The 27,722-nt window shown below is 40.5% G+C and overlaps 3 protein-coding genes across 7 annotated transcripts in view; 1 reads left to right on the plus strand and 2 right to left on the minus strand.

Moving 5' to 3' along the window:
• Positions 1 to 1,437: 1,437 nt before the first annotated feature.
• On the plus strand, positions 1,438 to 26,940 carry crkl (CRK like proto-oncogene, adaptor protein). Of its 3 annotated transcripts, none has more exons than XR_015097209.1 (6): positions 1,442 to 2,635; positions 4,396 to 4,870; positions 7,444 to 7,619; positions 12,903 to 13,064; positions 16,619 to 16,732; positions 24,545 to 26,940. XR_015097209.1 is itself a non-coding variant. In XM_086096138.1 (4 exons), exons 2-4 carry the CDS (start codon positions 2,325 to 2,327, stop codon positions 7,576 to 7,578), a joined length of 921 nt encoding a protein of 306 aa, XP_085952264.1. In that variant the 5' UTR covers positions 1,438 to 2,151; positions 2,323 to 2,324; the 3' UTR covers positions 7,579 to 9,566. The 3 variants fall into 3 exon arrangements, 1 of the variants encoding a protein (XP_085952264.1); XR_015097208.1 differs by lacking the exon at positions 24,545 to 26,940 and adding an exon at positions 17,377 to 17,730; XM_086096138.1 differs by lacking the exons at positions 12,903 to 13,064; positions 16,619 to 16,732; positions 24,545 to 26,940 and having other exon boundaries at positions 1,438 to 2,151; positions 2,323 to 2,635; positions 7,444 to 9,566.
• On the minus strand, positions 12,451 to 19,235 carry LOC147161795 (T-box-containing protein TBX6L-like). The gene is made up of 9 exons (XM_086097280.1): positions 19,187 to 19,235; positions 16,574 to 16,712; positions 16,396 to 16,498; positions 15,358 to 15,522; positions 15,129 to 15,275; positions 14,164 to 14,240; positions 13,138 to 13,211; positions 12,843 to 13,062; positions 12,451 to 12,724 (listed from the first exon to the last, which is right to left on the minus strand). Exons 1-9 carry the CDS (start codon positions 19,233 to 19,235, stop codon positions 12,550 to 12,552), a joined length of 1,149 nt encoding a protein of 382 aa, XP_085953406.1. The 3' UTR covers positions 12,451 to 12,549.
• LOC147161796 (matrix metalloproteinase-17-like) overlaps positions 22,414 to 27,722 on the minus strand; it is a 73,706-nt gene continuing 68,397 nt past the window's right edge. For all 3 annotated transcript variants that reach the window (XM_086096136.1, XM_086096134.1, XM_086096135.1), the window contains 2 exons: positions 25,993 to 26,250; positions 22,414 to 24,864 (listed from right to left, as the gene is read on the minus strand). In XM_086096136.1, coding sequence (XP_085952262.1) covers positions 24,539 to 24,864; positions 25,993 to 26,250 — 584 coding nt within the window. In that variant the 3' untranslated portion in view covers positions 22,414 to 24,538. The remainder of the gene's footprint in view (positions 24,865 to 25,992; positions 26,251 to 27,722) is intronic.

A 27,722-nucleotide genomic window follows, 5' to 3' on the forward strand; every position in this document is an offset into this window, starting at 1 on the left:
TTTGGAGCCATGAATGAAATATTTAGCCACTAATAGTAAGTTGTTCAGCATCATTCCACATACGTCAGGAACAGAAAGAGCCATCTTTGTTGATATCCAGTCTTGAAAGTCTTTCCAAAATGTTGTCGTATACATACAATCATAGAAGTGATGAGCTGTACTTTCAATGTCTTGTTCACGGAAGGAACAATTATTGTGATTGATACCAAATCTCAATCTTTGCATCTCATTGGATGGATAAATATTACTCAGAGGTTTGAAGTGGACTTCCTTCGTCTTGGGGCTGACCGGATACTTAATGTAATTTGTTTGAATGTTCTTAATGTCTGTTTTTGAAAATAGCCGAGTGATGGAATTTCTATTTGATTGTGTAGGATATAGAGTTGCAGTTAAAAAATAATAATACTTTTTTTTAAGCGCAACATGTTATTTCACTGAGTTAAAACCTCCTTATTGTATTTGAGAAGGTTTAAAAATGTGATATAAAATTGTTTGTCTATATTTTGTACACAGGGCCCAATTTATCATATCTTGAACAAAAATTTTCACGAGACAGCCAGTTACCACGGTCACCAAGAAGATGGGTGATAGACCCGATATTTTTATCCGTCCAATGTTGCAAGAAGAGAGATTTCCCATCGCAAAGCACTTATCTATTGTTGCACATGGGGGTACGATGTGGACTGAAGTTGTGGGTGTGCATTAATTTCCAACACAACAGAGCAAGACAATTTGATTGGCAGCCGTTCAATTTTAAAATCAAATGCAAAGACTAAATCTATTCCTCTTAATTTTGTAAACAACCCCCGAGGAGACAATAGCAAATGCTATTACTATTTAACAAAGGATTTAAACCATTTCAATTGGCTTGTAGTCCTCCATCTTTGAGCTTTTTCATAATTTCAGCTTTTCTAATGTTATGGGTTCTATTTCTCCAGATGAAATTAAAGTTCATTTGATTTATGGCTTTTATGAATTGATTAGGTATTGCCATTGAGTATGCAGGGTAAATACAACGAGCCAAGGACTCCATCTTGGTTATGTAAATTCTACCAAAGATTGTCAGGTCTCTTTGAAGCCACATATTTAATTTAGATTTGCAATGTTGATGTTTTCACTAATCTGTGTATTTTTGGTAATATGCATTCCAAGAACAAATCTCTGAATGTACTTACTGGATCTTTATGTCAATTACTTTATTGTATTTTAATGTTGGATGTTAATACTTGGAGAGCTACGTATTATTATTATTATTTTGTTTTGTTTTTTGGTAGTACTTGTAACAAGTTTGAGAACCACAGTTTTAACGTCACTGCTGTGTCATGGCAATATGATTGACAGCTCACACCGACCGGGGGTGAGGGGCTGGTTCAGCTTCGTCACCCGCCCACCCTTTCTCCTCTCCTTCCTTCCCTCCCCACCTTCTCCCCCCTCCCACTACCACCTCCCCCTCCGGGCGTCAGTGACGTGCAGCACTTTTGAGAGCGGGACCTGCCCTCCCGTCGCCATTTTTTAGTCTCGTACTCGCACTCCTCGGGCGGCCCTTTTAGAGAGGCGACAAGCGGGGAAAAAGAGCAAAGTACTGCGGAAATCCGACTCGGAGGCATATTAGCGACGCGCGCGCCACCGCTCCGGTGTCACGTGCTTGACATGCACGCGCACGAGCCCAGCCGCTGTTGTGAAATAATCGCTCGCGTGAAGAAGACGTGTGGCGGGCCGCCATTTTTCTCCTCCGCCGCCTCCAAAGTCCGCTCCGACTCGAGACGGGGGCTGGGAGTAGGCCTTTCCGCGACGCGTGTGCCTTAAGCGTGAAACCGAGGAGCTTCTGCGAAATAATTTTCTCCACCGGCGGCGTTCGGAGCGACATGAGGGATTACCAGACCAACAACTGAGGCTACTTCTCCACCCACCCTCCTCTTCTTCTCAGAACCGACACTGACCGGAGGAGATAAATTACCAGACACGAGAATCTTGGGTGTCTTCTCGGAAGGAGGAAGCAAAAGGGGAAGCTTCATTGATCATTTGTTGCTTTGGCGCTCTCCATGTTTATTTGTTGTTTCTATCTCGACCGCTTCCACTGAGCCTGCTTGCCCAAAGGAACCGCAGCATGGTCCAAAGTTGGATCGGACCAGCCTGTTTGTGAGCACGCAGGTAGTCTCCTGGGGGAGGTGAGGGGGGGTCTCTGAAGCGCGACAACCTCCAAGGTGGAGGGGTGAACGACCCGCCCTGCAACCTCCAATTTGCAGTGATTAGTTGTCTCTATACAGATCCCAGGTTGTGGCCTTCTCACCTGTTGACTGACTTTAACTTATTTTTAAACAGAGATGTCCACTGCTCGCTTTGACTCATCTGATCGTTCGGCCTGGTATTTTGGACCCGTGTCTCGCCAAGAGGCGCAGAATAGGCTACAAGGACAAAGGCATGGCATGTTCCTGGTCCGAGACTCGTCCACCTGCCCCGGGGACTACGTGCTGTCGGTTTCCGAGAACTCCAAAGTGTCTCACTATATCATCAACTCTTTGCCCAGCAAGAGGTTTAAGATCGGAGACCAGGAGTTTGAGCACCTGGCCGCCCTCTTGGAGTTCTACAAAATCCACTACCTGGACACGACGACGCTGATAGAACCGGCACCCAGGTAGGCGAGTCGCAAAGTAACACACTGCCATATAAGATTGCCGGCAGATCGACGTGATCTGGGTTGGCTATTTTTGTCAGAAGTAACCTACTTTCAGGCAGACTGCAGACTGTTATGTCATGTAGGATCAAGACCGATCTGGAAATGGTGCGCATGGCTGCACCACAACTACACGTGTGCTCCATGAATAACGAATAATAAGAATTTATTTGCACCACCTGGATCGTTTCTTCACGAGAGGTGCAGTTCTGATGTCTTTAGGAAACATTCTTGTGGTCCAACATTTGATACTGTGCATAGACAGTGATCCTTTGTAACTTGAACATAAGAAAACAGTGTCTTTTTCAATTGTTTACATTAGGAAAAACCTGCCTACCGCTAAGGTAATATTAAGAAAAAGCCCAAAATGTTAATGATCGATATGTCGCAAAAACATGTCATTTTGTCGTCATGTGCAACACTAGGATGCTTAACGAGACTTGAGCGACTTGCAGAATCTCAGCATCAAAGCATTAACATGAGCATGTGGCTTGTGATGTTAATTGACTTTATTACTACATCATCAAGCTCCCTGTAATGTACTAAAATTACCTTATAGTACTGCTTTTGGCTTAAGGTTCCTGTTTCCGTGCCATTTTTAATTTCCTCTTTGGCTTATCACGACTGTGCCAAGTCTCAACAGTTGAAACAATATGTCACCCCTCTTTGTTGTCTTCCAACTTGTGTTCAATTTTGAGGGTCCAAAGCACCATGGACCACAAATTGTATCACATTTTCTCAAGACATATTTTCAACCAATTATGTGGAGAAATCCAGATGTTGTCTTGGGGGGCTGGGGGGCAGTTTATGTCAGGGGTGTCCAAACTTTCTCCTCAAAGGGCTACATACACAAAAATCAACGGATTCAAGGGCCAAGTTGAAAATTAATCACGCAAGCAGTTGCATATTGTTTACAATATTATAGTGTTTAAAAATAAAATAAAAAATCTATTTGTATAAGGAAAATAGTTTCAGATTTTGTGTGGTCTAGACCCTGGAACTCATCCGAAAATAAGGAATCTTTTTTTTGATATTTTCAACATTTGGGCCTTGACACAGCAGTAAAAAATATTTGTAAATATTAATCATCCGCATTTGCATATTTAGAAAAGCTGTATAAAACAAATGTAATAGCAGCAAATGTCATTTTTAGTGTAAGCCGCTTTAAAGACAGAAAACAGGCCGCAAATGGCCATAGTTTGGACACCACTGATATACGTCACTATAGTGTACTTGCTGTGATTTTCCTCTCGAAACACTTCTCAATTTACCTCGATATTTACTGTTCAGTTGATCCTCTGGAATTCAGTTCCAGTCAGACTTCTGTAAAGTGTGTTGAATCACCGAAATGCCTTTTTCTGGTATGCGCTACTTTACATTTTATGTTAGCTTATCACTTAGCATGGCTTCTATTCACTCTTCTTGCTTTTGTATATGCCACAGCTCGTATGATGCGGAACAAGTTAGCTTAGCGCCTAGCCTAGCATTCCCACGGTAGTTCCCAAGCAGCCGGAAAAGCATGGAGGGGGAGGGGTGACTGTTTGACGTAGACACGCATACACAGCGAGGCAGACATGATGACATCATCAAGAAGTGTTAATCACGATTGGTCAGAAGAGGTCAATACCAATATCTATACCATAGGCCACTGTTAACATCATGTACCACATATGCTATTAACTCTTGGAATTATATCCCTGTGGTTTCTCATAATCTCTAAGGTACCCAAGCACAGTGAGCGGTCCGATCCAGCCCTTGGGCGGCCAAGAAGACAACCTGGAGTATGTTCGGACTCTGTATGACTTCACCGGCAGCGACGCAGAGGACCTTCCCTTCAAGAAAGGCGAGATTCTCATCATCCTCGAGAAGCCGGAGGAGCAGTGGTGGAGCGCCAAAAGCAAAGACGGCCGCGTGGGCATGATCCCGGTTCCCTACGTGGAGAAACTGGTACGACCCTCGCCCCACCCGGGCCAGCCGACCCTCGGATCCCGCATCTCCAACAGCTACGGCATCCCCGAGCCCTCGCACGCCCTCGTCCACGCCTACGCCCAGCCGCAGACTCCGTCGCCGCTGCCTCCGGGCACTCCCGGCGCTGTCAACACCCCGCTGCCGTCCGTGCAGAACGGACCTGTCATGGCCAAAGCTATCCAGAAGCGAGTGCCCTGCGCCTATGACAAGACGGCGCTTGCTTTAGAGGTAACGGGAGACGCCATTTCTGTATATTACAACTTTGTGCTGTGATTATTGACAACAGTAGCTTCATCGGTATATCAGAGGTAAAATAGAAGTTGGAATATGGACCACAATATCACAACTGACAACCATCACAGGACACTATAGGTAAAAGAAAAGGGAAATGTGTTTAAATAGTTTGCTCCCAAAAACGTATAAATACGTTCTATTTTAATAATTTTAGGTGGCTTTGATGCAGCCTCTGAACTGTTGACGCAATGGTAGTATTACAAAAACGGCCAGCGGGTGGCAGTAGAGTATAAGAGCTCAACCAGGGCCATGTTGCAAAAAGTTTCGTTTTCGGATTTGTGGATAATGATGAAACTTGGCTATATTCTAATGCTAATTACTGCAAATCGAAAACATAGAAATGTACTTTTTTTTCTGATGAAAGAAGAGACTTTAATCTTTCTTTCTGCATGTTCCATGTTATATTATTAATATTCTGTGGACCTTGAAAAATCCAGTAAAGCAGCTGGGAGCAAAGGGGGTTGCTTCAGTGAAAATGGCTGGAAGTGAATGAGTTGATAAGGGGGGGAAAAAACTTTTACAAAAAAAAAAAAACCTACAGCGACCCAAATAAATGTTCTTGCCTGTAACAGCCCACTAAATATGACAGTGATGAGTCAGAAGTCATAAATGGTTTCATTCCTAGTCATGATTACTGTTGCATGTCACAGGAAAGCATTCGTAACTTCCAGAGCGGCTCCCGCTGCTGCTTGCGTGTTGAAACGTGTTACTTGATGCCTAATGTTCACATATCGAATGCATAGCGGCCGCTTCACTTTAGCCGCTGGCACCGAAAGTGTGCCTACCACATTTACTGGCATCCATTTCAATCGTAGTCCTGTTGTACACAACACTGTATATAAGTGGAGGAAATGTCTTGTAGCAAATGTGACAACTTGGTACTTAGATTGTGAGGAAAGACGTACGCCCCAAGAACAGAGATGGCGAATTTCATTTGAGTGTAATGATGCAATTGCAAGGTCAATTAACCGTCTCTGCAAATAAGAAGGCGATAGCGACTATGTGGAATTTGGCTGACAGAGCACTTTTTGGGAGTTTGTGGATTCCTTTTGTGTGGCGTTTCAGAGCCACGGTTGCAACTTCGCTTACCAATTACAAAGATAAACATGGCCCCGGGCGTCGTCATTTAGTGCCGCTTGGCTATCTACTTAAGCGTGCGTTAAAAGATGTGATAACCCTTTTGTTGCCGTCTAAACGGGAACGAGAGCCAAGAGTAAACATTTCTTGCAAGAAAGTATTGTATTTGCCACCACTATTGTAATCACAGTTATTAATTGCAACTGTTCATCACAAACATCTGAATTTTTACTGCACTACTTTAAGTTTAGCAATAATCAGTAGTGATGGGAATATAAAGCTTCATGAAGCACGTGTGCTATATATATTTTTTTACTCCTCTAGATGGTGCTCTTGGTTTAAATATAAAGGCTAGTGCAATGAAAATGTATTACATTTCCACTGCATCTTTAAACCAAGAGTGCCATTTAGAGGAGTAAAAAAAAAAAAGCAAACGTGCTTCATGAAGCTTCATTTGTCCATCGCTAATAATCGCTACCTAATAAGGTTATTCTTGTTAACAAAAACTAAAATTGCAAAATCATTTTCTAAACCAAATAAAATTAATTCTTTTTATTTGTCTTTTTGTCACTTTATGTCATGCAGAATCCTTTGGGTTGAGTTTAAATATATTAATTTTGGTATTACCACAGTATATGATTAGTATGGATCAATGAAAGTTGAAGAGTTGTTTGGGAATTGTAGTAATTGTTGTAATTGTGCCAAGCGCTCGCCGCCACTTGATGAGACGTACAGTATATTGTTCCTCTGCTTCTTCTTCGCCATGTAACAAGTGCACGCTTTTTTTTTTATTCATATAGTTATGCTTGAATGTCAGCCAAGTAAAACATGACCATTTTTCATCCAATCACTGTCCCAAATAAAAATAAAAAGCGTAATGGCGAAGTTATCAAAATTTGGATAAAACCTTTTTTAGCATTTTTATTTTTTTGTGTCAATGTAATTTTATATGTTAGCATTCTTACCATTTCCTTGTGCCATCAATGGCTCATTGTTACATTGTCTGATGTCCTTGGAGAGACTCGTTGAAGCCAAAAGAACAAATGGCGTGCTTTTCCTTCACTCTAATCCTGATCAAGACCATATGGTGCGACCAGAATGGGGTTGCGTTCGTGTCACGAACCCATCCAAACAGGAGCCCGCCGTCTACTCTGCATGTCAAAAAAAAAAAAAAAAAAACGTCTGTCAAAATCTAGTGTTTTTATTGCTTTGAACTCACACTGTTCCTTTTTCAAATGTTTTATTATTGACAATAGTACTAGATCATGAAGGATTTTTTTTGGGGGGGGGGGTCGTATGGAATCTCGGTGCATTCGACTTTTAACGTTGGCTGAAGTCGTAGAAAGCAAGCGGCTTTTTTTTTTTTATCCATCTTTATGTATCATCCATTTGTTCATGTGACTTAACGCTCCACTTGCTTCCCTCCTCAGGTGGGCGACTTAGTCAAGGTGATGCGGATGAACATCAACGGCCAGTGGGAGGGGGAGGTGAACGGACGGCGGGGTCTCTTCCCATTCACCCACGTGAAAATCCTCGACCCCCAGAACCCGGACGAGAGTGACTGACTGACCTAAGAGTTGACCTCCTTGCCTGGACCGAGCTGTATGTGAGTCCCCCACCACCCCCCCATCGTGTGCTTTTCCTGCTTGGGGCTTGAAAAGATCCTCCGTATTCACCAACCCCCCCCTCGCTGTTTCTCTCCTCTTGCCACTGCTGTTGCCGACTGCTGCAAGGCTTTGCCTGTTTACATCCATCCAAACTAAAACCGGATTCCCCCCCGATTGGCAGTGCTCGTACACCAGGTTCCATTTCATTTCCACATCTCTAATGTATATTTAGCACATGACATGTTTTGAGTGTGTGTGTGTATGTTGTGATTATTTGTACAGTGTGGGGATGGGCGCAATGAGGCAATGTCATATTTTCCCTCCGCATTTGAATCCGTTTGACCTTAAGCACACACACACACGACCGCCTAAATTGATGTGTAATCCCAATCTCCGTGTCAATTTGTGTGACTTGTGCCCAACTGGGCGACACTTTGTCTAATTTGGACAGGAAGTATGTAGGCGGGGGGTGGGGGGGGGGTGTCTCCGCATGTCTCCGAACGCACGTTCTGCGTCCCGATGAGCCGCAAGCTATCGACGGCAAGCAATGGTGGCGAACAGGCCGAACTGAACAGCCCACCATGGAAATTTGATCAAATTTTGCTCATAATCTACAATAAGAGACATCGGATTGTCGTATGAATTTTTTTTTCATGAATATGAAATGGCCTTCAGAGGACGAGAAAACTAAAAAGGTTCCCCACCCTTCCACTATACACTGTAAAAAGATAAGAAAGTAATATCTAGTAAAGTTTTTTCACTCAGAAATTCCAAGTAGATTTTTACAAAGAGCGTTTTGAGTACATTTTAAAACGTTTTTTTTTTTTTAAAGGGTTGAACAAATCCACAACCTTCAGATTGGAAGACATACCCCCACTCTACCACCTGAGCCATGCCGCTCCTGCTGTGTGTTTGTATATTGATGGTGTCAGGCGGAATCCTTGTTCTGTACCAACATCCGTTTTTTGTCTCATTTTGGACACACCAGAAATGCAGTACAGTGGTGGGTGGTAGAGTGGCTGCCCCCCCCCCCCCCCAAGCTGAAGGTCATGAGTTCGTTTCTCAACACTTGAGTAACTTTTATTTATTTAAAAAAAAAAAACTAGTACTCAAAATCTCCCTGTAAAATTTACGTAGAATATCTGAGTGAAAAACTTTACTCGTTTCAAGTAAATAAAAAATAAATAAATGTGTGACATGATGTGGAAGTGCAGGTGAGAAACAACCCCCAAGTCTGTAAGCCAATGAGAGCCCATAAATGCCTTCTTTCTGAGAGAGAACAATTTTTTTTTATGTTACTCATTTCGGATTTTAACCATCTTTTATTCTTGGGCCCGCGCAGCGGTTCATCTTTATGCAAGCCGCTTCATGTCAATTGTGAAAATGTTGATTCTATTTTAACTCTAGGAGCCCCCACACGCACGCACACACACCTGACATCTGCTGTAAAAAACAAATAATAATGACCTGCCTCGTTGTCAAAAGACTATTTTTGTTCAAATTGCTCTTGTTTTATTTTGTCCGATGAGTTGCTTTAGACTTGAGTGATGGCCATTGAACAAAAAAAGGGAAATCGGCCTCTCGGCCAATGAGAGACGCTTGTGGCCACATGCTGCTTTGTCGTTCATTTCTTCATTGACATTTTTTACTCCGACAGCCTCCTGGTCTTCACACTTGATCCAATCTACTAATTAAGCAATACAACCCCGATTGTCCCTGAGGTGAACTTCTCGTGCTTCTGAGTTGTTTTTAATGGCATTAACAGTATTACTGTGTTTCCCCCGAACTCTTAGGAAAGCCTGTCTTTTACTTAAGGATTAAGAATTGTGCCTTTTTATTTTCTTATACCATTGACACGTGTTAATATTTCTCATGGTTAACACCTGTGCTGGTATTGACCCTTTATGTACAGAACAAGTAAATAAAATTTACATCTACTACTTGAAGCTTTCTGTGTGTTTGTTCTTCTGAGCGCAACATGGGCTGTTCAAGCACTTAACGATGACAGTTCCACTTTTTCCTCTTTTTCCTTTTTTGGGTGGCCGTGCCCAAGAGAAAAAGGAAGCAATTAATGAATTTTAATGATGTGCTAATAAAAGAAAGTCAGCTGACCCAGACAGCAGATGGGGGGGAAAACTTTTCAAGGGCAGCGTCACGGTCGCATGTTTGCTGTTTTCTTCAACACCTCTAAACATCTCTTAACTAATGTTTGATGGTAGGATGCAAATTGCTTTTGCGCTGCAATGTTTTGCTGGTTAAAAACGGATTCCATAATATTTGGGTGAAACTAAATGTTCAATAATATTGTTGATTGCATTTTTGCCGACTGATACCTGCGCCTTTTTGAGATTTAACCGCAAAGAAAGGCAAGAGGATGCTCTAATGGTGCCTTCAAATCCATGTCGTGCCGTTCAGTGATTGGTTACCGCTGCAGTCACGTGACCCACTTAGATCCGAGCAAGTCTGACCTCTCCTCGGGGGCACTTTGCGTGCGAGTAAATGAAAGCGGGAGCAGTCGATCAGAGAGCCTTTTATACAGTCCATTAGCACCGCGCCCCTTTCCCATCCCTCTCATTAGCCGCGTATGCCATCGAATCGGATGCTTTATTATCAGAACACGGTTAGCTGGCTGGCACGTTTTCGTTCCAAAAACATCCGTGTTAGGTTCATTTAAGGCTCTTGAATTGTCCTGAGTTGTGAATGTGTGAGTTTGAATGCTTGTTTGACAAGTCCAGTTTACTCTTCCTCTTGCCCAGTAGAAATAGGCTTTATAGAAAATTGCTAAATATAAACAGCTACAGTGTAGCTAAAACTGAGTGGTTGAAAGTGTTGTATGTTAGCTAGCTGATTGCCTGGGCTTGTCATCAAAGTACTTTTTTTTTTTTCATGGCCTAAAAACACTCATTGCAGGACAAAAATATTTTCCCACGTTCTTTGTAACCTAAAAAATGCCTAGTAAAGTACAGAAATATTGTAAATAAATGGGTGGGGTGAGGGGGTGGAGCTTGGAATTGAAGTATTATTAGATTATAATGCAAACGACGTATGTTGTATTGCTTTTGCCTGTGACTAGCATACAAACTTTATTCGTCAAGACATTTCATCACATTTTGAAAAAAATATTTATTTTATTTCTTGTAAAAGTCCAATGCTTTCAATGAGCCGGAGAGCTTCCATTCACCGAGTTGACCGCCGTTTTGACTTGTGTCGTAAACTGAGCCTGTGTCCAAAATCACAAGGCTGGGTCCTTCGAAGGCCGAATTTGTCAGCTGCATGACGTCACTCCAATAAGGTAAAACAATTTACATTGAAAAACTTGATTATTATGGCAAATTTGGAGAGACTAAGCCGACCTTTTGTTTTTCTGAGGGAATTCACTACAATTCTGTAAGTCTATAAAGGCTTTATAATACATGGTGACCTTTTTTATTTGACCCCATTGTACTATGATGTGGGTATGTTGTTGGTTTTTACAGTTGTGTTTTTGTACCGCTCAGTGGTATGTTTCAATTTTTTCTGTAAGCCTTAAGCTTCATTTTGTTAATAAAAAAAAAAAACAACAAAACAATTTATGACTGATTTACACGTGAATGGATTGTCGGTCAATGTGCTTACCGACGAGCAGGCTTGACAATCCATTCATATGCAAGTCCGTGCGTGCTGTCGCGTCGCGTTATGAGTGACGTCAATAGTCGCGCCATGAGTGACGTCATGCAGCTGACAAATTCAGCTTTCGGAGGACAAGCTCAGACTTGTCAATTGTCGAGACTCCACGGTATGACAATTTCTAATTCACCTTTCACTATTAGGTAACGCCTCTTGATAGAGTAACATGTCACTTGACTTTGCTCTGCCCAAGGTTTCTAAATGTCCCAGATACGCGAGTTGTAAAATATTTACAGCCCAGACGCTTGTGCCTTCTGCTTCGGGAGAAACTGCCAGTGCCTGTGTTTGTTATTCCGCGCTTTGCTCTGTCTGACACTTCTCCATCTTCCAGACGCTGCTGGAATGTGTCAGTTGCTCGGATTTGAAAGACAGCTCATCAAGATGTGCGTCGGTGTTCTTGTGACATTTAGCAACATGTCGCTACAGCAGAATGGCAGTTAACACAACTGTTCCATTTCGTGCTTGGGTTGCAACGGCGCTTGGCATAACAAAATGGGTACTTCTTATCACTATCAATCTCACCATTGTGATGTTATTATGATCAACCAAAGCAAGAAAAATATACTTGTTAATATTTTGTCAAGAATTAATTTGATAACTTCAGTAATTTTCATGTCCAATTAATACCTTTAAAAATAAAAACCTTTTATCACTTGCTGTCGACTGAAAATGACGTCACAGGTGCTCAGAGCTCAGGTAACGACCAATCACGGCTCGCCTGTTTCTGGGTTTGGTCATGTGACGTTAGCAAACGGAGCCATGATTGGTCATTAACTGTTTCCTGAGCACGCGTGATGTCATCTTAAGTCGACAAGCAAATGGCAAATGTGTTTGTTTTAAGGTACACAGCAAATTATTGGCGTGGACACATAAAAACACTTTTCTAGTGTTAGATTTAACACCACTCTGTTAATCTAACTAGCGATTTTGCTGTGTGTTAATTGGACATGAAAAATAGTTATCACAATCATAGACAAAATATTTTCTTGCTGCTGAAAATGTCTAAATGAGTCAAGCATCCCTTTAATATTGTTTTAATATATATATATTTTTTACATTTAAACATTTTCTTGTTTTGTAGCCAAAAATATAAATGATCATTTGAATTATTACCAAAATAATGAAATGTGATTTTTATATTTTTTTTATTTCAATAATTGAGCAACTCTACTATGCAAATAAAAACAAAGGATTTAACAAACAAACAAAAATGGAAAACAACAAATTGCAAATATCTTCATAATAAAAACATTCCATACGGCTTCACCATCCGGAGTAGGAGAAGAGCGGGTACTGGCTCCAGTCGGCCACGTTGCTATGGTGGTGGTAGGCCGGGTGGTGGTAGCCATGTTGTTGGCCACCCTGTTCGGATGTGGTGATGAGGTGGGCTGCATCCACGTCATTGGTGGGGAACACAACTCTGGAATATTCCGCAGCCCTGGATGGACAACATTTGTATACATTTTTTTATATATATATATTTTGATACATTGTCAGGTCCTGTTTGTATTTGATGTCATTCTATTGCTCGTCCCACAACATTTTTTCCATCATACCTGAAATCCGACCTGTACGGCTGATAGGCCACCGACGCAGGCACCATCTGCTCCTCACAGCTGTACTCGTACTCGCGCAGCTCCAGCGGCTCAGGCTGTAGACTCTCTGAGGCGTCCTGACTCCAGCTGGGAGGTGGACCCCCCTTCACGGACTCGACTCCCTCACCTGGATTCTTCCCTGCCTCCTTCGACTGAGTGGAAGAAGGCGCCCTCTGAAGGCCTGTGAGTGGATTACAGCCTTAAAAAAAATAAATCTTTATTCGAGAAGGTGACGCAGGGCTGTTTTTGATCTTACCTGAAGGACTTTTGCAAGGCTTTTTACTTTCTGCTGAGGATATTTCCTCTGAAGGTTTTCTGTTTGAACGACACCTACCAACCGCAAGGATAGATTTATTATTTTAAATCTCAGCGGGAGTTTAGAGTTTTGACAAAAAAGAAAGACAAATTTTTGGTCATGTGTCAAGCGTATACACCAATTTAGCTTTACTAAGCCCAGGAAGAAAAGTCATTTTCCAGTAACTGCCTAGAAATTTCAGTGCAAGGTGGAAATTCATTTAAATGCCAAAGCTGCCAAAATTCAAAATAAATAAATGACTAAATGATTTTATTTGATTTTTTGCCGAGTTGTGACAATGGACAAGATATAGTCGTCCATTGCTCTCCAATTGTCTCTTTGCACAAATCCACTACTTCCTGAACTCAATACCACTCCTTAATTTCCTGTCTTTCATGATTGGAGGAACTGATTAATCCAGGTGTGTCGGGCCATTGTCGTCGTAGTTACTGAGGTCAGGCACACCTGGATTAATCATTTTGTCCAATCATGAAAGACAGGAAATGGAGTGGTGCTGAGTTCAGGAAGTAGTGGATTTGTGCAAAGAGCCGGCGAGACGTCCATGTTCGCTGACCCGCTCACCCGACCAATGAAAGGCAGTTTGCAATAACGGAGTCCAACCCAAGACATGCTTAGGACCGCCCCCTCATTTGAATACCATTTCGTCCTGGCTGTATAGACCAAAACTGGCAAAATTCAAAATAAATAAATGACGACAAGTGAAAGTGAAAATAAAAATGGATATAAAAAAATAGAATAAAAAAAATAAATACAAATGTATTTATTTATGTATATACTTGTTTTTTTTTAGTTCCATTTATATTTGTATTTAATTTCTCAATTATATTTTGTATATCTGTTTTTTTTTTTTTTATAATAATGAGAAACAAGTTAAAAAAAATAACTATTGTTCTGTGCGTCTGAATATTCCCTGACGTCTTATGACGACTCCGCCATGCACTCCCCATATGGAAAAGCGACCGGTACCTTTTCCCTTGTGTATGAGTGCCTCCATCTCGGAATCCTTTGGCAAAAGGGTTGTGGTCGATCTTCAACTTGGTGATCTTGAAGAAAAGAAAAATATCATTACAGTGCCAATTCTTATTTACTATAGTGAACCCACATCTTGTGGGATATGTAAATATGTGTGTGTGTGTGTGTGTGTGTGTGTGTGCTTGTTTTTAAGATTTTCCTAACGTGTTGCCTCTCAAAATTATTGTTATTCGTATTAGGGCACTTTTGAAAGCTGTTTTAAGATCAGAAAAAAATGCTGATGTTTTTTAACTTTTTTTTTAATGCATACAAACGTTGAACATAAAACCAAGAAAATAATGTTAAAGCATTTGCACCATTTTTTGCAAAACTTTCTTATTGTAAAGTTACAGTAAATACTGTCAGAATGTATGACCTCAGGTTTCCAAGTAGGATTTCAAATGAGGGTTAAGGGTTTTAAAATAGGGTTTCCAATGTAAAGTTAGGGTTTCAAAGTAAGGTTTTAAAGTAAGGATAGTCTTTCAATGCAGGGTTTTAACCCTATAAAGCCAAACATATATGAAATACAAGACATTTTGAGCTATCTTATTTTTTAAATATTTTTTTCCCCATTACAACCCTGACGTATATCATCTGACACATGCATTACACCGATAGTCCGTTAGAGGGCAGTATCACCCAGATGATGGCTTTCCCAGCGACCTTGCAAGATCGCCCCAATTGAGAAAGGAGAGACACCTGCGTTCATTAATAGTGGGGAAATGTTTTTTTCTGATTTTTGCAAACACTATGTTTGATATGTCTGTTTATTATTGTATTTTTGACAGTCATAAATGTCTGAATTTAAAACATTGTAAGGATAAAACGTAAGCATAGGGTTTCAAATTAGGGTTTTAAATAAGGATAGGGTTTCAAAGAAGTGATTTTTGAAAGTAAAATGACCCCCATATTCCAGTTACCTTTGAGTTCTGGTAAGCAGTAATTGCAGTGAAGCTCATCTCTGGGAAGGAGAAGGACTGGAAGGGGCCCCAGCGGGCCGTGTAGGGACTGTCAGCCTGGATGACGTGAAACCTCGGGTAGTAGCGATGCATGGAGTGCAGGATAATCTGAAAGAAGGACACACACACACACACACAAAGTCGTTTTGTGTGCAAAGCGGACATAAAACGAGGCCAGGTGATATCTCACGTGTCCGTGCTGGTCCAAGGTGTTGTTGGTCAACTTCATCTTGAGAAAGGACAGCGACTGCTTCATCCAGTGACTTCCTGCCGCGGGGGAGTCCGGGTGCATGTAGGACCTGCATGGAGGCTGAGGTTCTGCCTTCCCCGCCACCTCCCATTTATCATTCTTCCACTGCACAGAAAATTGACTCGACTTGTTGCTGTTTTTGTGCTTAGGCCAAATATTTAAAAAATGGCGTTGGCATCTTCTTATTCGAGGTGCTTCATTTGGTCAGGCCTGAAGTGAATGCCTTTTTTTTTTTAAGGCCATTTGGTGAGGAATTATTTAAAGCCTACATTTTTTTTAAAAGTTAACATTTAGCAGCATATCAAAGTCGCTCTCGACTGTGTGTCACTTACAAGCCACCGTATGAGTTTCAAAGGAGGTGCGCATGCGTGAAGTAAAGAAGACTACTGTATAAGGAAGGGGTATCAATGTATGCGGAGTGATTAATAAAGCCTTGTGTGAGACCAACGTCTATCATTCATGATCGTAACATCAAACAGTCGCCACATTCACAATTCGTTTTTCAAACAAACTGTAACATTCCGCAGTATGGTACCGCGCCACAAGGTGGCGCCTCCTTGTTTTTGGTATGCGTTTCGTTTGGCCGTTGGTGTTTTTGATGCCGTGGTCTTGTACGCGTACTCGCGACGGGTGGTACCGCCAAGAAGCCTACTTTTTCATATTAATAAGGTAAACCTGTGGAACCCCAGTCCCCTTTTTTTTTCTTTTTTTTTCTTTTTTGCTATCCAGCAGCGCAGTTTTTGACTGATCATCCTCCGAGCGACCAAATGGCCGATGCGAGCCATTTTGACGAGCCATTGGATGTATACTGAATGGGATGCTAATTAATTGGGCCTCCAGCTGGGAGTGCACAAACAGGAAGCAATGAAAGGCTTTGAAATGCAGCCTGATGTCTGAATGCAGACTGCAAGGCTTTGCCTCGTTGTTTTTTTTTCGTTTTGGGTGTCCTTGCAAAGAATCAGGACAAATTGGTTATACCTTGTATTTGAAGCTGTCGACGGGAATCATGTCCATCAAGACGACATATGTGGCAAACGGCTGCAGGCCCGTCACACTCACGCTGCAATGGGGAAACATCCTCCTGAAAAGGAACACTTCGAGTCACTTGTGTGAGCTTTGGCAACAAAATAAGACAGGGGGGGGGGGGTTCATTTACCTGCCATGTTTTGTGATAATCATTTCTGTTCCGATGCTGTGAAAGGCCTTCCAGAGGTGAGCATTCTCCAAAGTCAACCTGATGCTTCCCTGCAGGAAGGAGTCAGCGGTGGGAGGCAGTCTCGGATTCGATTTGGAGTCTGAATCGAATGAGTCACAAGTCAGTAATTATATTTATTTCTTATTTCTCTCATCTCATTCATACTCAATTCATCTCCCATTTTATTTATCGCAGCGAAAATAATCGCAGCTGAAACGAATGGCTATTTAGGAATAAAAAAAAAAAACGAATATAGAACAAGTTAACAAAACGATAACAATAAAAACAAATAAGACAGTAAAACAGGGGCTCTAGTATCGCGCTGTGGTGAACGCCAAGGAATGAAACCGGGTATGTTTTTAAAATGGGCAACAATGCAACTCGTGTAATATTAACATAACATAACTTTTATTAGCCCACAATATGGACATTTAAAAGCAATAAATGCAATTATTTAAACGAAAATGTAAAATCATGTTACATTCTAAATAATAACACAATAAAAAAAAGAGAAATGTTTAACTTCATCTACAAATGTATACAAAATACATAAGATTAATACTAAGCTATTCATACTATATGGAGATGCGAGTGAAAGCAACAAAAGCGACACTGTATGCTAACCTCATTTTGCAGTGTGTTTTGTCATGTCAAAGCATCAGACCTCCTCTCTTATTGATCAGAATTTCCCGATTGATCGATTGCCATACACGCTCAATCTTACCATATATGTGTTGCATGCTTCCTCCTGCGCTTCCCAACAGGCAACGTTTGGAGGGAAAGTGCTTCTCAAGACGATCTGACCCTGATCTCTGTTGACCCTTGAACTTGATTGGCCATCACAAAGAGGGGAGGGACTCAAAGGAGTGGCTGAGCCAGTTTTTTATTACCGGATTTGTTTCCATCCAACACCGTGTAGGTGTACATGATATTTGTGTGCGTTCTCAATCAGTGAATGATAATAACGGTGAGGGGCGGAGTTAAATTGAAAGATTACAAATACATGTTGCATTAAATTGAATCAGAAATAACCTTTTAATAATGAAAGACAGAAGGCAAAGATGTCTCACTTTTAATGTGTTTAAAGTAGTAAAAGTGTAAAAGAGGTAAAAAAAAAAGAGTTGTCAGCAGTTTTCCAACTTTTTACACCAAAGTGCCACCTAAAAATAAAATAAAAAATGATTTAAGTTGATCACACATGAAAATACACAAAATGCGTACCTTAGCTCCTAAGTACTAAATGCTAATATATTCAACTTAAATACAATTGAATTGTACTTGAGCAGTGATTCTTCTGCATGCCACTAGAGGGAAACGTTGTACCACATTTTGAGAATCATTCGTCTATGGTAACAAGTTGGCTACCTGTAGATTATAATAATAAATAAATAATAATACATCCGATTTACATAGCGCATTATGTTGATAGTTCACATTTCTAGCGTCTTTCAAAAATGAAACCTGTTGGTAAAGTTGTTCAAACGTATTGGTAAAATGTAAGCTAAATGCTAAGAGCATAGCAAATTTCCCATAATGCCATTGGGTAATGCCACTATTGTGCATGTGAAAAGTCGATATCCCGTGGCATTATGGGGGGGAAAAAATGCTATGTTTTTAGCATTTAGCCTGCGTTTTAACTCATTCGCTGCCATTGACGGATATAGACGTCCAAATTCATTTGAACTATTTCTATTAGTTTAACATTTTTTTTCCACCTTTGTTAACAAAAGTAAGCAAACCTAGATTTTTTTTATTGTACATTTAGAACAGATATAACATTTGTGACTAATCGTGAGCTAACTAGTGAAGTCATGCGATCAATTACGATTACCCGACGCCCCCGAATTTTTAATAATCGTCTTTTTTTTTTTTTATCGCGTCAGGCGTCGTAATTAATCGCATGACGTCAATAGTTAACTCACAATTAATCACAAATTTTATATCTGTTCAGGATTTTGAGTTTAACTCGCTATTATTCTGACGAGCACGTCTCACTACTAGACGCCAAGGTGAAGGGCAGAATTTCAAAGTTTGGTAGATAGGCGATACAATCAAAGGGGGGGGGGGTCAGGGTGCGGGGGTGGGAGGGCTCTGGCGCAGACAAATGGGTCCCTTCCTGACTGCTTGACTTGCGTATTGAGAAGCAGTTTTGAGATTAAAGAGATGATTGGAGCGGCCCTCACAATGCCGCGAATCCCACGAGACCATTTGGTCCTGCAGCCCAGCACCCCCCAACCCCCCCACTCGTGATACCCTAAGAACGTCCTGGAGGTGAAAGGGTGATCCTGGACTGAGCTCGTTCGCATGAAAGAGCAGGTCAAGTGTTAAGGACAAGAAGGAGGAGGCCTCGTTTCAATATTTGGACGCTGGTTTCAAACATGCTTCATTATCATTGAAAAACATTCCATATTTGTATGCGTCTTCGAGAAGAAGGACTTCCCACCGTGACTGCAGACATGTCGAAACACGGCGTCTCTGCTTGAACCGGGCTTGACACTTGGAAGGCGGAATCCAGAATGTCGGCGCCCGAGGCGACCTGACGCGCAGCTCGCGTAAAAGCTAATGATCACATACCGCTGTGATACTCGAGCTTCTGCCCCAGGAACATTTCGCAACGCTCCATCGTCACACTTGCTGAAGTCAGTGCATTTTGATTGGCCAATAATAATGTGAGGTGAGTAAAAAATAAAAAAAACACTAGCTGGGCAAAAGTATTGGGTCGTTTATGACTGAACACCGACAGGAGCTTTTGCGACAACTAATTATCATTCCATAAGCAGAATTGGGGTGTATTTGACTCTTCTGGGAAGAATTTGTGTTTATTTACAGCAAACTGTGTGTAATAGCTTGGATTGCCTCTGTGGATTCTTAAAAAAATTATTTAAAAAAATAAATAAATAAACTGTTTTGTTTTCAAACTGAATCCAGAATACCCAAACTTAAAATAACAACAAACAAACATAAATAATAAAAATAAATAAATGCAAAAATAAAAGTTGAAAAAAGTTTTTTTTTTGTTTTTGTTTTTTACCATAATGAAATTCTGGCCTGAGTAGTTGAAGTGTATTAACGCTGACGACATATTTGTAAAATCTTACAAATGGTGACATTTACAACACTATTTGTGTTTATTTACCGTAAACTGTATGTAATAGCTTGGATTGCCTCTGTGGATGTTTTTTTCTCCCTTCTCCCTGTCCTCTGTAAAAAAAAAAAAAAAAACTTTTATTTCTAAACTGAATCCAAAATACCCAAAACTTAAAATAACACAAAAAAACAACAACACATAAATAATAATAATAAAAATAAATTAAAAAAATAAAAGATGAAAAAAGTTCCCTTTTTTTTTACCTTAATGAAATTCTGGCAATGCATTTAGTAGTTGAAATGTAATAATGCTGATGATGATACTTGTAAAATATTACAAATGGTGACATTTACATCACTACAACTAACTTACTATACATGGTCGTTTTTTGTATTTGTATTTGGTCGTTTTTTGTATTTGTATTTGATTTTTTATTAAAAGCTTTATTACTATTCATAATCATTTACAAAAAAATAATCGGCCTTACACATGGTTGTCTTTATGTTTTTATTTTATTTGTTAAGAACCCCCCTCCCACCACCACCACCACTCAGGGAATTCGAGACATTGTCATTGCTGCACTGCTAATGTGAAGGATATGCGGTTTGTGTCAAATCTGTTGGCCCCAAGCAATTGCCTGCCTTGCCTAATGGCAAACTACCCCTCTGACTGTAACTGATCATATATGTCATCTTTATTTAGGCACGTTGTGCAAAAAAAAAGAAAAATAATTGGCTTTATGTCCACTAGAGGGCAACAAAGGACACATCATCCCACACACACACACACACATTCGGCACATTGTGACGTTCTCTGCTCCAAGTGCACAATTTTATGTTCAGTATTCATGTTTCTTTGTGGTGCAAAAATGAAAAGAATATTAAACCCCCTTTTTCGTCCGAATGAATAAAGGGAACACTGCATGCGACTCACTATTGTACAATTGCAGGAGAAAGCAGACAAAGGCTGGCTTTACATTTGACGTGGGAAGCTCACACACAGTTCTGAAAGGATGAATACAAACACTGCATGTGGATCTGAATCTCCTTTGCAACACTTTTAATAGATGGCTATGAAAAAAACGGTTTGCTTTTTTTAAACAAACATTTGACACGTCCAACGTGGCCAACGTTCATTTTCAAACTTTTGGCTTCTTGTTCACTCTCCATTTATTATCAAGCTGATTAATCGCTTCTGCTCAGTCCAAAGCAACTCATTACTAATGATGATGATGAAATGCTTGGGTGTGAAGGATTTTTGGTGTCATTTCTCTTTAAGATATATTTTTTTAAAACCTTATTTACATACGTTCAGTACACATTAGTCAAGTTGCCATTAACTCATTAATAATATGTGCATAATGCATAATACTTAAAAGATCGTTTTTCAGAGCTTCTGGGAAATATGAACATTATGTGTGAGTGTCTACGTAGATTCCCGATGTGGATCGACACATTCACGCACAGACGCAATGCTATACAACCACTCCCTATTGAAGATTAATATCAAACCGAATGTAAAACAAAAATCTATTAAAAACACGGTTTTGCTTTAAGAACGACCGGCTAGCTTAATGCTAAAACACAGTGGGAAATCCCATTGACATTGTATTGGTTAGCATTGATAGACGCCGTTTTTTTGGTTTTTAATTCGAGCAACAGATTTTTCAACATAAATGGTGGAATGACACGTGGATAGATAATATAACAACAATATATTATTTATCATCTATGGAAAAAATAGCAATATAACAGCAAATTATTGAGAAGTAGTGCAAAAAGGAGTCTATTCATAATTTTGTTTGTGTGTGCATAACTGTTTAGTGCTGCCTCCTAGTGGCCAACACGGGCACAGCAGGCATTTTTACATTGATTTTAGTGGAGAATAATGATTTCAGTATCTCAAGGCACAACTGAGACATGTATATTTGTCTTGCATCCTGAGATAGAGACTCGCAGATGATTTGCAGTACATGCTATTTTATCAACAAGCCTTAGATTGAGGCTCCCTTTATAAACATTTTTAAGATCATACTAATTTCCTCCCGAATTGAGGTCAAAGTGACGAAGAGTAAACTTTCAGGTTATTCATTGCTTCCTCATCAGTCAGCTGCCTCCGCGGAAGACGACATTTAATTTCCTTCACTTGTCTTTTCCTCAAATGTTTGTTTTCCGAGTTTATCTCGGTCTCATTTTTCACTCTTACGAGCCCATCACTGTCATTGCTTCTGGAGTTTAGTCTGGGGCTGTTTGTTTTTTTCTCCTCCACCTTCCTCATGTTTTTCTTTTTCGAAATCTTTTTTTTTCTTCTTCAAACATCCCTATGTATTTGTAAATGTGGGGTCATAACAGCGATATTTGTCTCAGCAATTTTTGCCATATAGTGAAAGCTACAGACATGTTTGTATGACCGCGTCTGCAAAAGCACAAGACTCCCTTTCACTTTGTTAGCAAAAAACAAAACAAAAAACGAGCCACTGAACTCTTTCAGATCATCGTGACATTGACGGCGTCTGATTTGCTTCTCTTAAGAAACACTCTGATGGACGCTTGCGTATGATCGTCTGCCAGCAAGTGTTGTGTGTTGATTGACAAGATGTGTTCTGCATGCAAGATGAAGATACAGCACAGCACAGCCCCCCCCCCCCCCCCCAAGATGCCGCATGGTTTCAAATGTGCCTTTGGGAAGAAGAATGAGTCTCAGTAGTCCAAAGTCGCTCATGTACATTTATTTTTTTCTATAAAAATATTTTACATTACAAAATGCAACTTAAAATATACACTTGATTTTTTATTTTTAGTTTTTTGCTTCGAGTGCACAAACAACCCTTTAAGCATCAGTCTAATAGAGAAATAGAACTTTACAAGCGCAGCGCTGTCACCTCGACAATGGGGAATAACAAAAAAACAGCTGAAGCAGATGTGGAAATGATCAACGCCTGGAAAACAAACTAACAGGGGAGCAGTTGAGGGAGTTTAAGCAAGAAAGCGCCGGCAGTGACGGCGCTTTTCCCTCCGCCGCCATTTGAAAGTTGGCGGCCCGGATGCAAAAGCAGAAGGCAGATGTTCTCCTGGCACACGTTTGGACATCTGCGGATTGAGTTTGAGCAATCGTACAACACAGAAAAAAAAAAAAAAAAAAAAATCAGAAACAACCCTGCAGTAAAGCATCTGTTTGTCATTCATAAAACAGCTCGCTATGTCCCACAATACTTTGCTCCTGTTTATCCAGTACCTTTCATCAGAGCCGTCATCAAAGTAAAAAGCGATTACAAAGTGCCTGACGCTAGTGATGGACAAATGAAGCTTCATGAAGCGCTTGTGATTATTTTTTTGACTCCTCTTTTTGGCACTCACAGGTTAAAGATGCATCCATCACACTAGCCTTTACCTTTAAACCAAGGTCACCATCTAGAGGAGTAAAACAATATTGCAAGTGCTTCATAAAGCTTCACGAAGCTTCATTCTCTCAGAATGTATCACTGTATTGTTTTTGGGCCAAAAAATTTTTGGACCGAATAGTTTGTGGGTTTTTTTTTTAATGGTTGGTGTTAATTAGTGATGGGGAAAATGAAGCTTCATGAAGCACTTGTGATATTTTTTGACTTCTCTAGATGGCACTCTTGGCTTAAAGATGCAGTTGAAATTTAATCAACTTCCATCACACTAGCCTTTACCTTTAAGCCAAGAGCACCATCTAGTGGAGTAAAGTGCTTCATGAAGCTTCATTTTCCCATCACTACTTTTACTAAATGCTAATTAGCATAGCATCGCTGTCACATAAAATGTTGGGACAGAAGTATTTCAAAATCTCATACGATGGAATTTTAACGCAGAGGACATCAAGTTCATGACGCATCGGAGGATTCGCCCGTTTTGCTTTTTCTTCGGCTTCATTGCAAAAAAAAAAAAAGATAATAAAAAAGAAAAAGTTTTGACGTGTTGACAATTTACAGCAGAAGGAGCATAAGACTCTAGCGACGCCATATGCGTTGTCACCTGTTAACGTTAAAAGGGGTTTTGCAATAAAATAAAAAAGTCACATTTCTGCATCTGATTGGTTGTTTTTCCTTAGGCGGGGTGGTTCCTTGTATAACAAATTAAAGGCACAAGTTGGACCCCCCCCCCAGATAATGTTAATCATGTCATAACAACTGTTTTAGAAAATATGACAAGAAGTGCTTTTTTTTAAATGGCAAACTCCCCCTTTAAAGTAAAGCTCTATGATTAAAAGTGCTTATTACTATTTGAATAATACAAAAATAATAATTGTGACATAAATCTGTGATTGGCTGCATCTTGGCTCTGGAACAGATGATTGATATTTCCATCGGTTCTTCTGGGATGAAATATTTCCAAATGTGAAAGCGATCGGATTGTGTTCAATCTTAAGGGCTTCTACAAATCGGATGAGCTTTTTCCCTCCAAAACAATGTGCTCTTTTCATATGGACAGAAACGACTCACCAAATGTTGACATATATGTACGCGACGACGAAATGTAACACTTACCGGTGTTGTTCTTAGCTCTTGACATCCCATCAAACTCAACAGCTGCTTACTCATTACAGTATTTCACACGATCAATTCAAATGACAACGTTCCTGAAAAGGACGTCAAAACTCATTTGTCGAAGCTCAATGTTGGCACACCCAAGATTTCTTCCATCCTGGATACAAACGATGAATATTTTGGGTTTGGGGTGCAAAAAAAGTGATTGTAGCGCTTCATTCAAATGCCCCCAAAAAACAAGAACCCGCTCTAAGGATTGTGCAATAAATAACAACAAAAAGTATTATATCATCTAATAAAATAGTTTTTTTTGTGTGTGTTTTTGGCATCATAGCGGTAGAGGCCCGAAGGCCAGCGAGAGCGTCCACAAGGGCGGCAGCAGCCACAAAAAGGACGGGGAGGGGCGGACCCCTAAAGGCGAAGCGCTGTCCGAGGTGCACGAGCACACTTCGTAGCCGTTCTCGGCGTGGTCCGGGTGAGGGTGCACGTTGACCCGGCTCTCGGTGCTCTTGGCCCCGGTGCCCGGAGAGTCCGACTGCATGTCGGTGCACAGCAGCCAGTCCTTGGCGATGAGGCGGGGGTAGTCCGCCTCCACCTCCATGTCGCTGTTGGGCACGCGCCAGTACTCTTTGCCCTTGAAGAAGTAAGACGAACCTGCGGCGGGGAAGAACGGAGTCGACGTAAAGGAGGGTACACACACATACAAAATAAAGATATAATAATAATAACAATAATATATATTTATATCCATTTTCTTCCTTTATCTTGCTGGACTATTGTGGCCTCTAGGGGGCGCTTGCCACTCAAAAGTTAACATCCACAAGTGGACGGAGAGGGAATTTAAATCGACTTAAACTTGTTTTTTTTCCCCCCCTTGCACAACAGTATGAAAATAAAACATAAATTTGCATGTCAGATCTGCTGAATCATCTGCGCTCTCATTAAGCGCTCGCAAAAAAAAAACACAACACATATCATCAAGGGCTTAATTTCATGAATCACTGATCCGGCGTTCAAACTGTTTACGTTTTCCCTCTCATTACTCGAACCCACGGCGCGCCTTATGTTACGCACGCGGCTTGGATTTGTATGCAACATGGGCAGACGACTAAATATACGCTGGAGGACGGCATTTCTATAACACTTATGTTGTACTTGGGAGAGAAAAAACATTTAGAATACTCATTTGTTTCTATGGCATGAATCCTTAAAAATAAATAAATAAATACATACATTGAAGTAAGGAATAGGTGAGCACACTTTTTGTTCGTTGGCTGATTAACACAATTTGGTATTTGTGGCAATCATGAGCGGCACTCAAAACAGAAACAATATTATCAAATCAAACTTTATTTATACGGCACCTTTCATACATTAAAATGCAACTCAAGGTGCTGAACAATTAAAACCTCCGCAGTTCAATATAAAGACAACCTACCCCTCCCCCAACATCCCCATGATCATACCCACAAACTTCCCCAAGGGGGTGCATGTAAAGATTAAAAAGTAATGGGCCTAAAGTTGAACCTTGGGGAACGCCACATTTAATTCCATGGGTTCCAGAGGAACATTATATATGTATATTAGATATACATGGATCAAAATGTTGGCTTTTATCAAAAAATATTCAAATGCAATGAAAATTAAAGAGTTTAAGGCTACACCCCATAAACGTGAAAATGTAAAAAACGACAAAATGAACATAAGTGTTTTTCACAGGGCAGCAAGGATATTTCTTTGAGGGGTATTTTCCTATTCCTAAATCCACATTCGCCTACCCACCATCAGACCACCTCATGGCGTCATCCAGGTGCGGGGGCAGGCCCTTCCACAGCGTGCTGTCCTTCGGGTAGCCCAGGTCCATGCGTCTCAGGTGGTCGTCATAGCGCCAGTAGCGGTTGTCCTTGAAGAAGTACGTCTTCTCGTTGTGGAGCCACACAAAAGCCGCGTCCACGCTCTCCAAAGGCAGGCCGAAGTCGCTGATTGGACGCGGGAAACCCTCCTCCATGACGTTGTCTTTAAACACCCAGTACTTGAGACCTGAACGGGCAAACAAAGACAATGATAGAAAAAACAATTTAAATTCAATATCATGGCCTTTATTTTTATACCACTGAAACATGAAATAGGACAAGTGTATATTTTTTTGTACTCCACACTCTTAAAAAAAAAAAAAAGTTGGGTCAAAAATAACCCAACAATGGGTAAAAAATTGACAGATCTTCTACTTGGGTCAATTTGACCCAACTTTGAGTCAAGAAATGGGTCTTTCAGCGTAAAACAACCCATGGGTCCTTTACTTGAGTAAAAAAATGGGGTTATTTTGTATAAAACAACCCAGAAAGTTGGGTCAAATTGACCCATAAAGTGGATCGGTCCATTTTTGATCCATAATTGGGTTACTTTTGAACCAACTGTTTTTAGAGTGCAATATTTATGATAAAACTCCACTATTGCTTATTGTCGAATTTTAATATTTATTTTCATGTCAAAAGTATGCCTAAATGTCCGAATGACATTTAATTCATTGTTGCATGTTTAATTGAGAAGAAGAACGTAACATAAAAACGCCAAGCTAGTTATTTGCCGATGCAGCAAATTGTGTGTTCTTCAATGGGTAAAAAACGTCTACGTCGTTCACCGAATGAGTCTCATTTTCATGAAATAAACATTTGAAGTGTTCTAAATTGCATTTTGTAAAATATACACAATGAAGGAGTCAGTAATGATCTCAAAATATAGCAAAAATAATCACTCGTGATCTTGCTATTATTGTAGATATCCAAATAAAAAAATAATAATAAATGATTTGTGGAAATTCACTATTTGCAGTTCACTGTACACTCATTTGATCGCATTACAGGGACGGAGTGCTAGCTTGGCACTTTTACAGATCCAGCTGGCTTTCAGTCAATACAAGCGAGGCTTTTCCATATTTTAGCACCGACAACGGACCATCAACATTAAAAAAATCTGCTAACCACACTTTTATTAAGTAGTTTGCGTATGAGTGTTTCAGCAATGCTAGCACCATTTATTAGAGTCTCCCAGAAGACATGAGCCAAACAACAATGTATACTTTTCGTCAGCTCAGGGGCGGGGGGGGGGGTTAAGTTGTCACACACTTGGAAGCTCTCTGGAGAAAAGTCCGATATATTTACTTCTATTGTTAGTGCTCCCTTCACAAGAGATTTCAAAAGACTAGCCGGCAGCGTTGATTAATTTTACAAGTCCTACACTTTTGCGTTTTAAGTCCTTTCGTGTCATTTGAACAACATCATAGATTATATTATTTCGGGTGCGCATCAAAGTAGGAGTCGGGTACGAAAGGAGTGAACCCAGAGTGGTGCAACAGATTGCCGTGTTTGCAATGTGTTAGCAGTGAGTTGACAGTCTCATTAATTAACTACGCAGCTAGCAACGATAATTAGCCGAGAAACAACTGACATTAGCTTACTTACCGTTCGTTGTGCAACTTTGTCGGTGATCTAATCTTGGACATATACTGCAAT

This window comes from Leptonotus elevatus, chromosome 15, assembly GCF_054856555.1.
Source record: "Leptonotus elevatus isolate MCC_2025b chromosome 15, RoL_Lele_1.0, whole genome shotgun sequence".
Taxonomy (NCBI): Eukaryota; Metazoa; Chordata; class Actinopteri; order Syngnathiformes; family Syngnathidae; genus Leptonotus; species Leptonotus elevatus.

What these genes read in the sequence shown, in the direction of transcription:
- LOC147161795 (XM_086097280.1), bottom strand. Translation starts at nt 19,235, where the DNA reads ATGGAGCGTTGCGAAATGTTCCTGGGGCAGAAGCTCGAGTATCACAGC. An exon ending in TCGACAGCTTCAAATACAAG is followed by an intron (nt 15,523 to 16,395) that starts GTATAACCAATT and finishes TTTTCTGTGCAG; the next exon opens with TGGAAGAATGATAAATGGGA. An exon ending in ACTCATACACAAGGGAAAAG is followed by an intron (nt 13,212 to 14,163) that starts GTACCGGTCGCT and finishes TGCGGTTGGTAG; the next exon opens with GTGTCGTTCAAACAGAAAAC.
- crkl (XM_086096138.1), top strand. Translation starts at nt 2,325, where the DNA reads ATGTCCACTGCTCGCTTTGACTCATCTGATCGTTCGGCCTGGTATTTT. An exon ending in CTGATAGAACCGGCACCCAG is followed by an intron (nt 2,636 to 4,395) that starts GTAGGCGAGTCG and finishes ATAATCTCTAAG; the next exon opens with GTACCCAAGCACAGTGAGCG. An exon ending in AGACGGCGCTTGCTTTAGAG is followed by an intron (nt 4,871 to 7,443) that starts GTAACGGGAGAC and finishes TTCCCTCCTCAG; the next exon opens with GTGGGCGACTTAGTCAAGGT.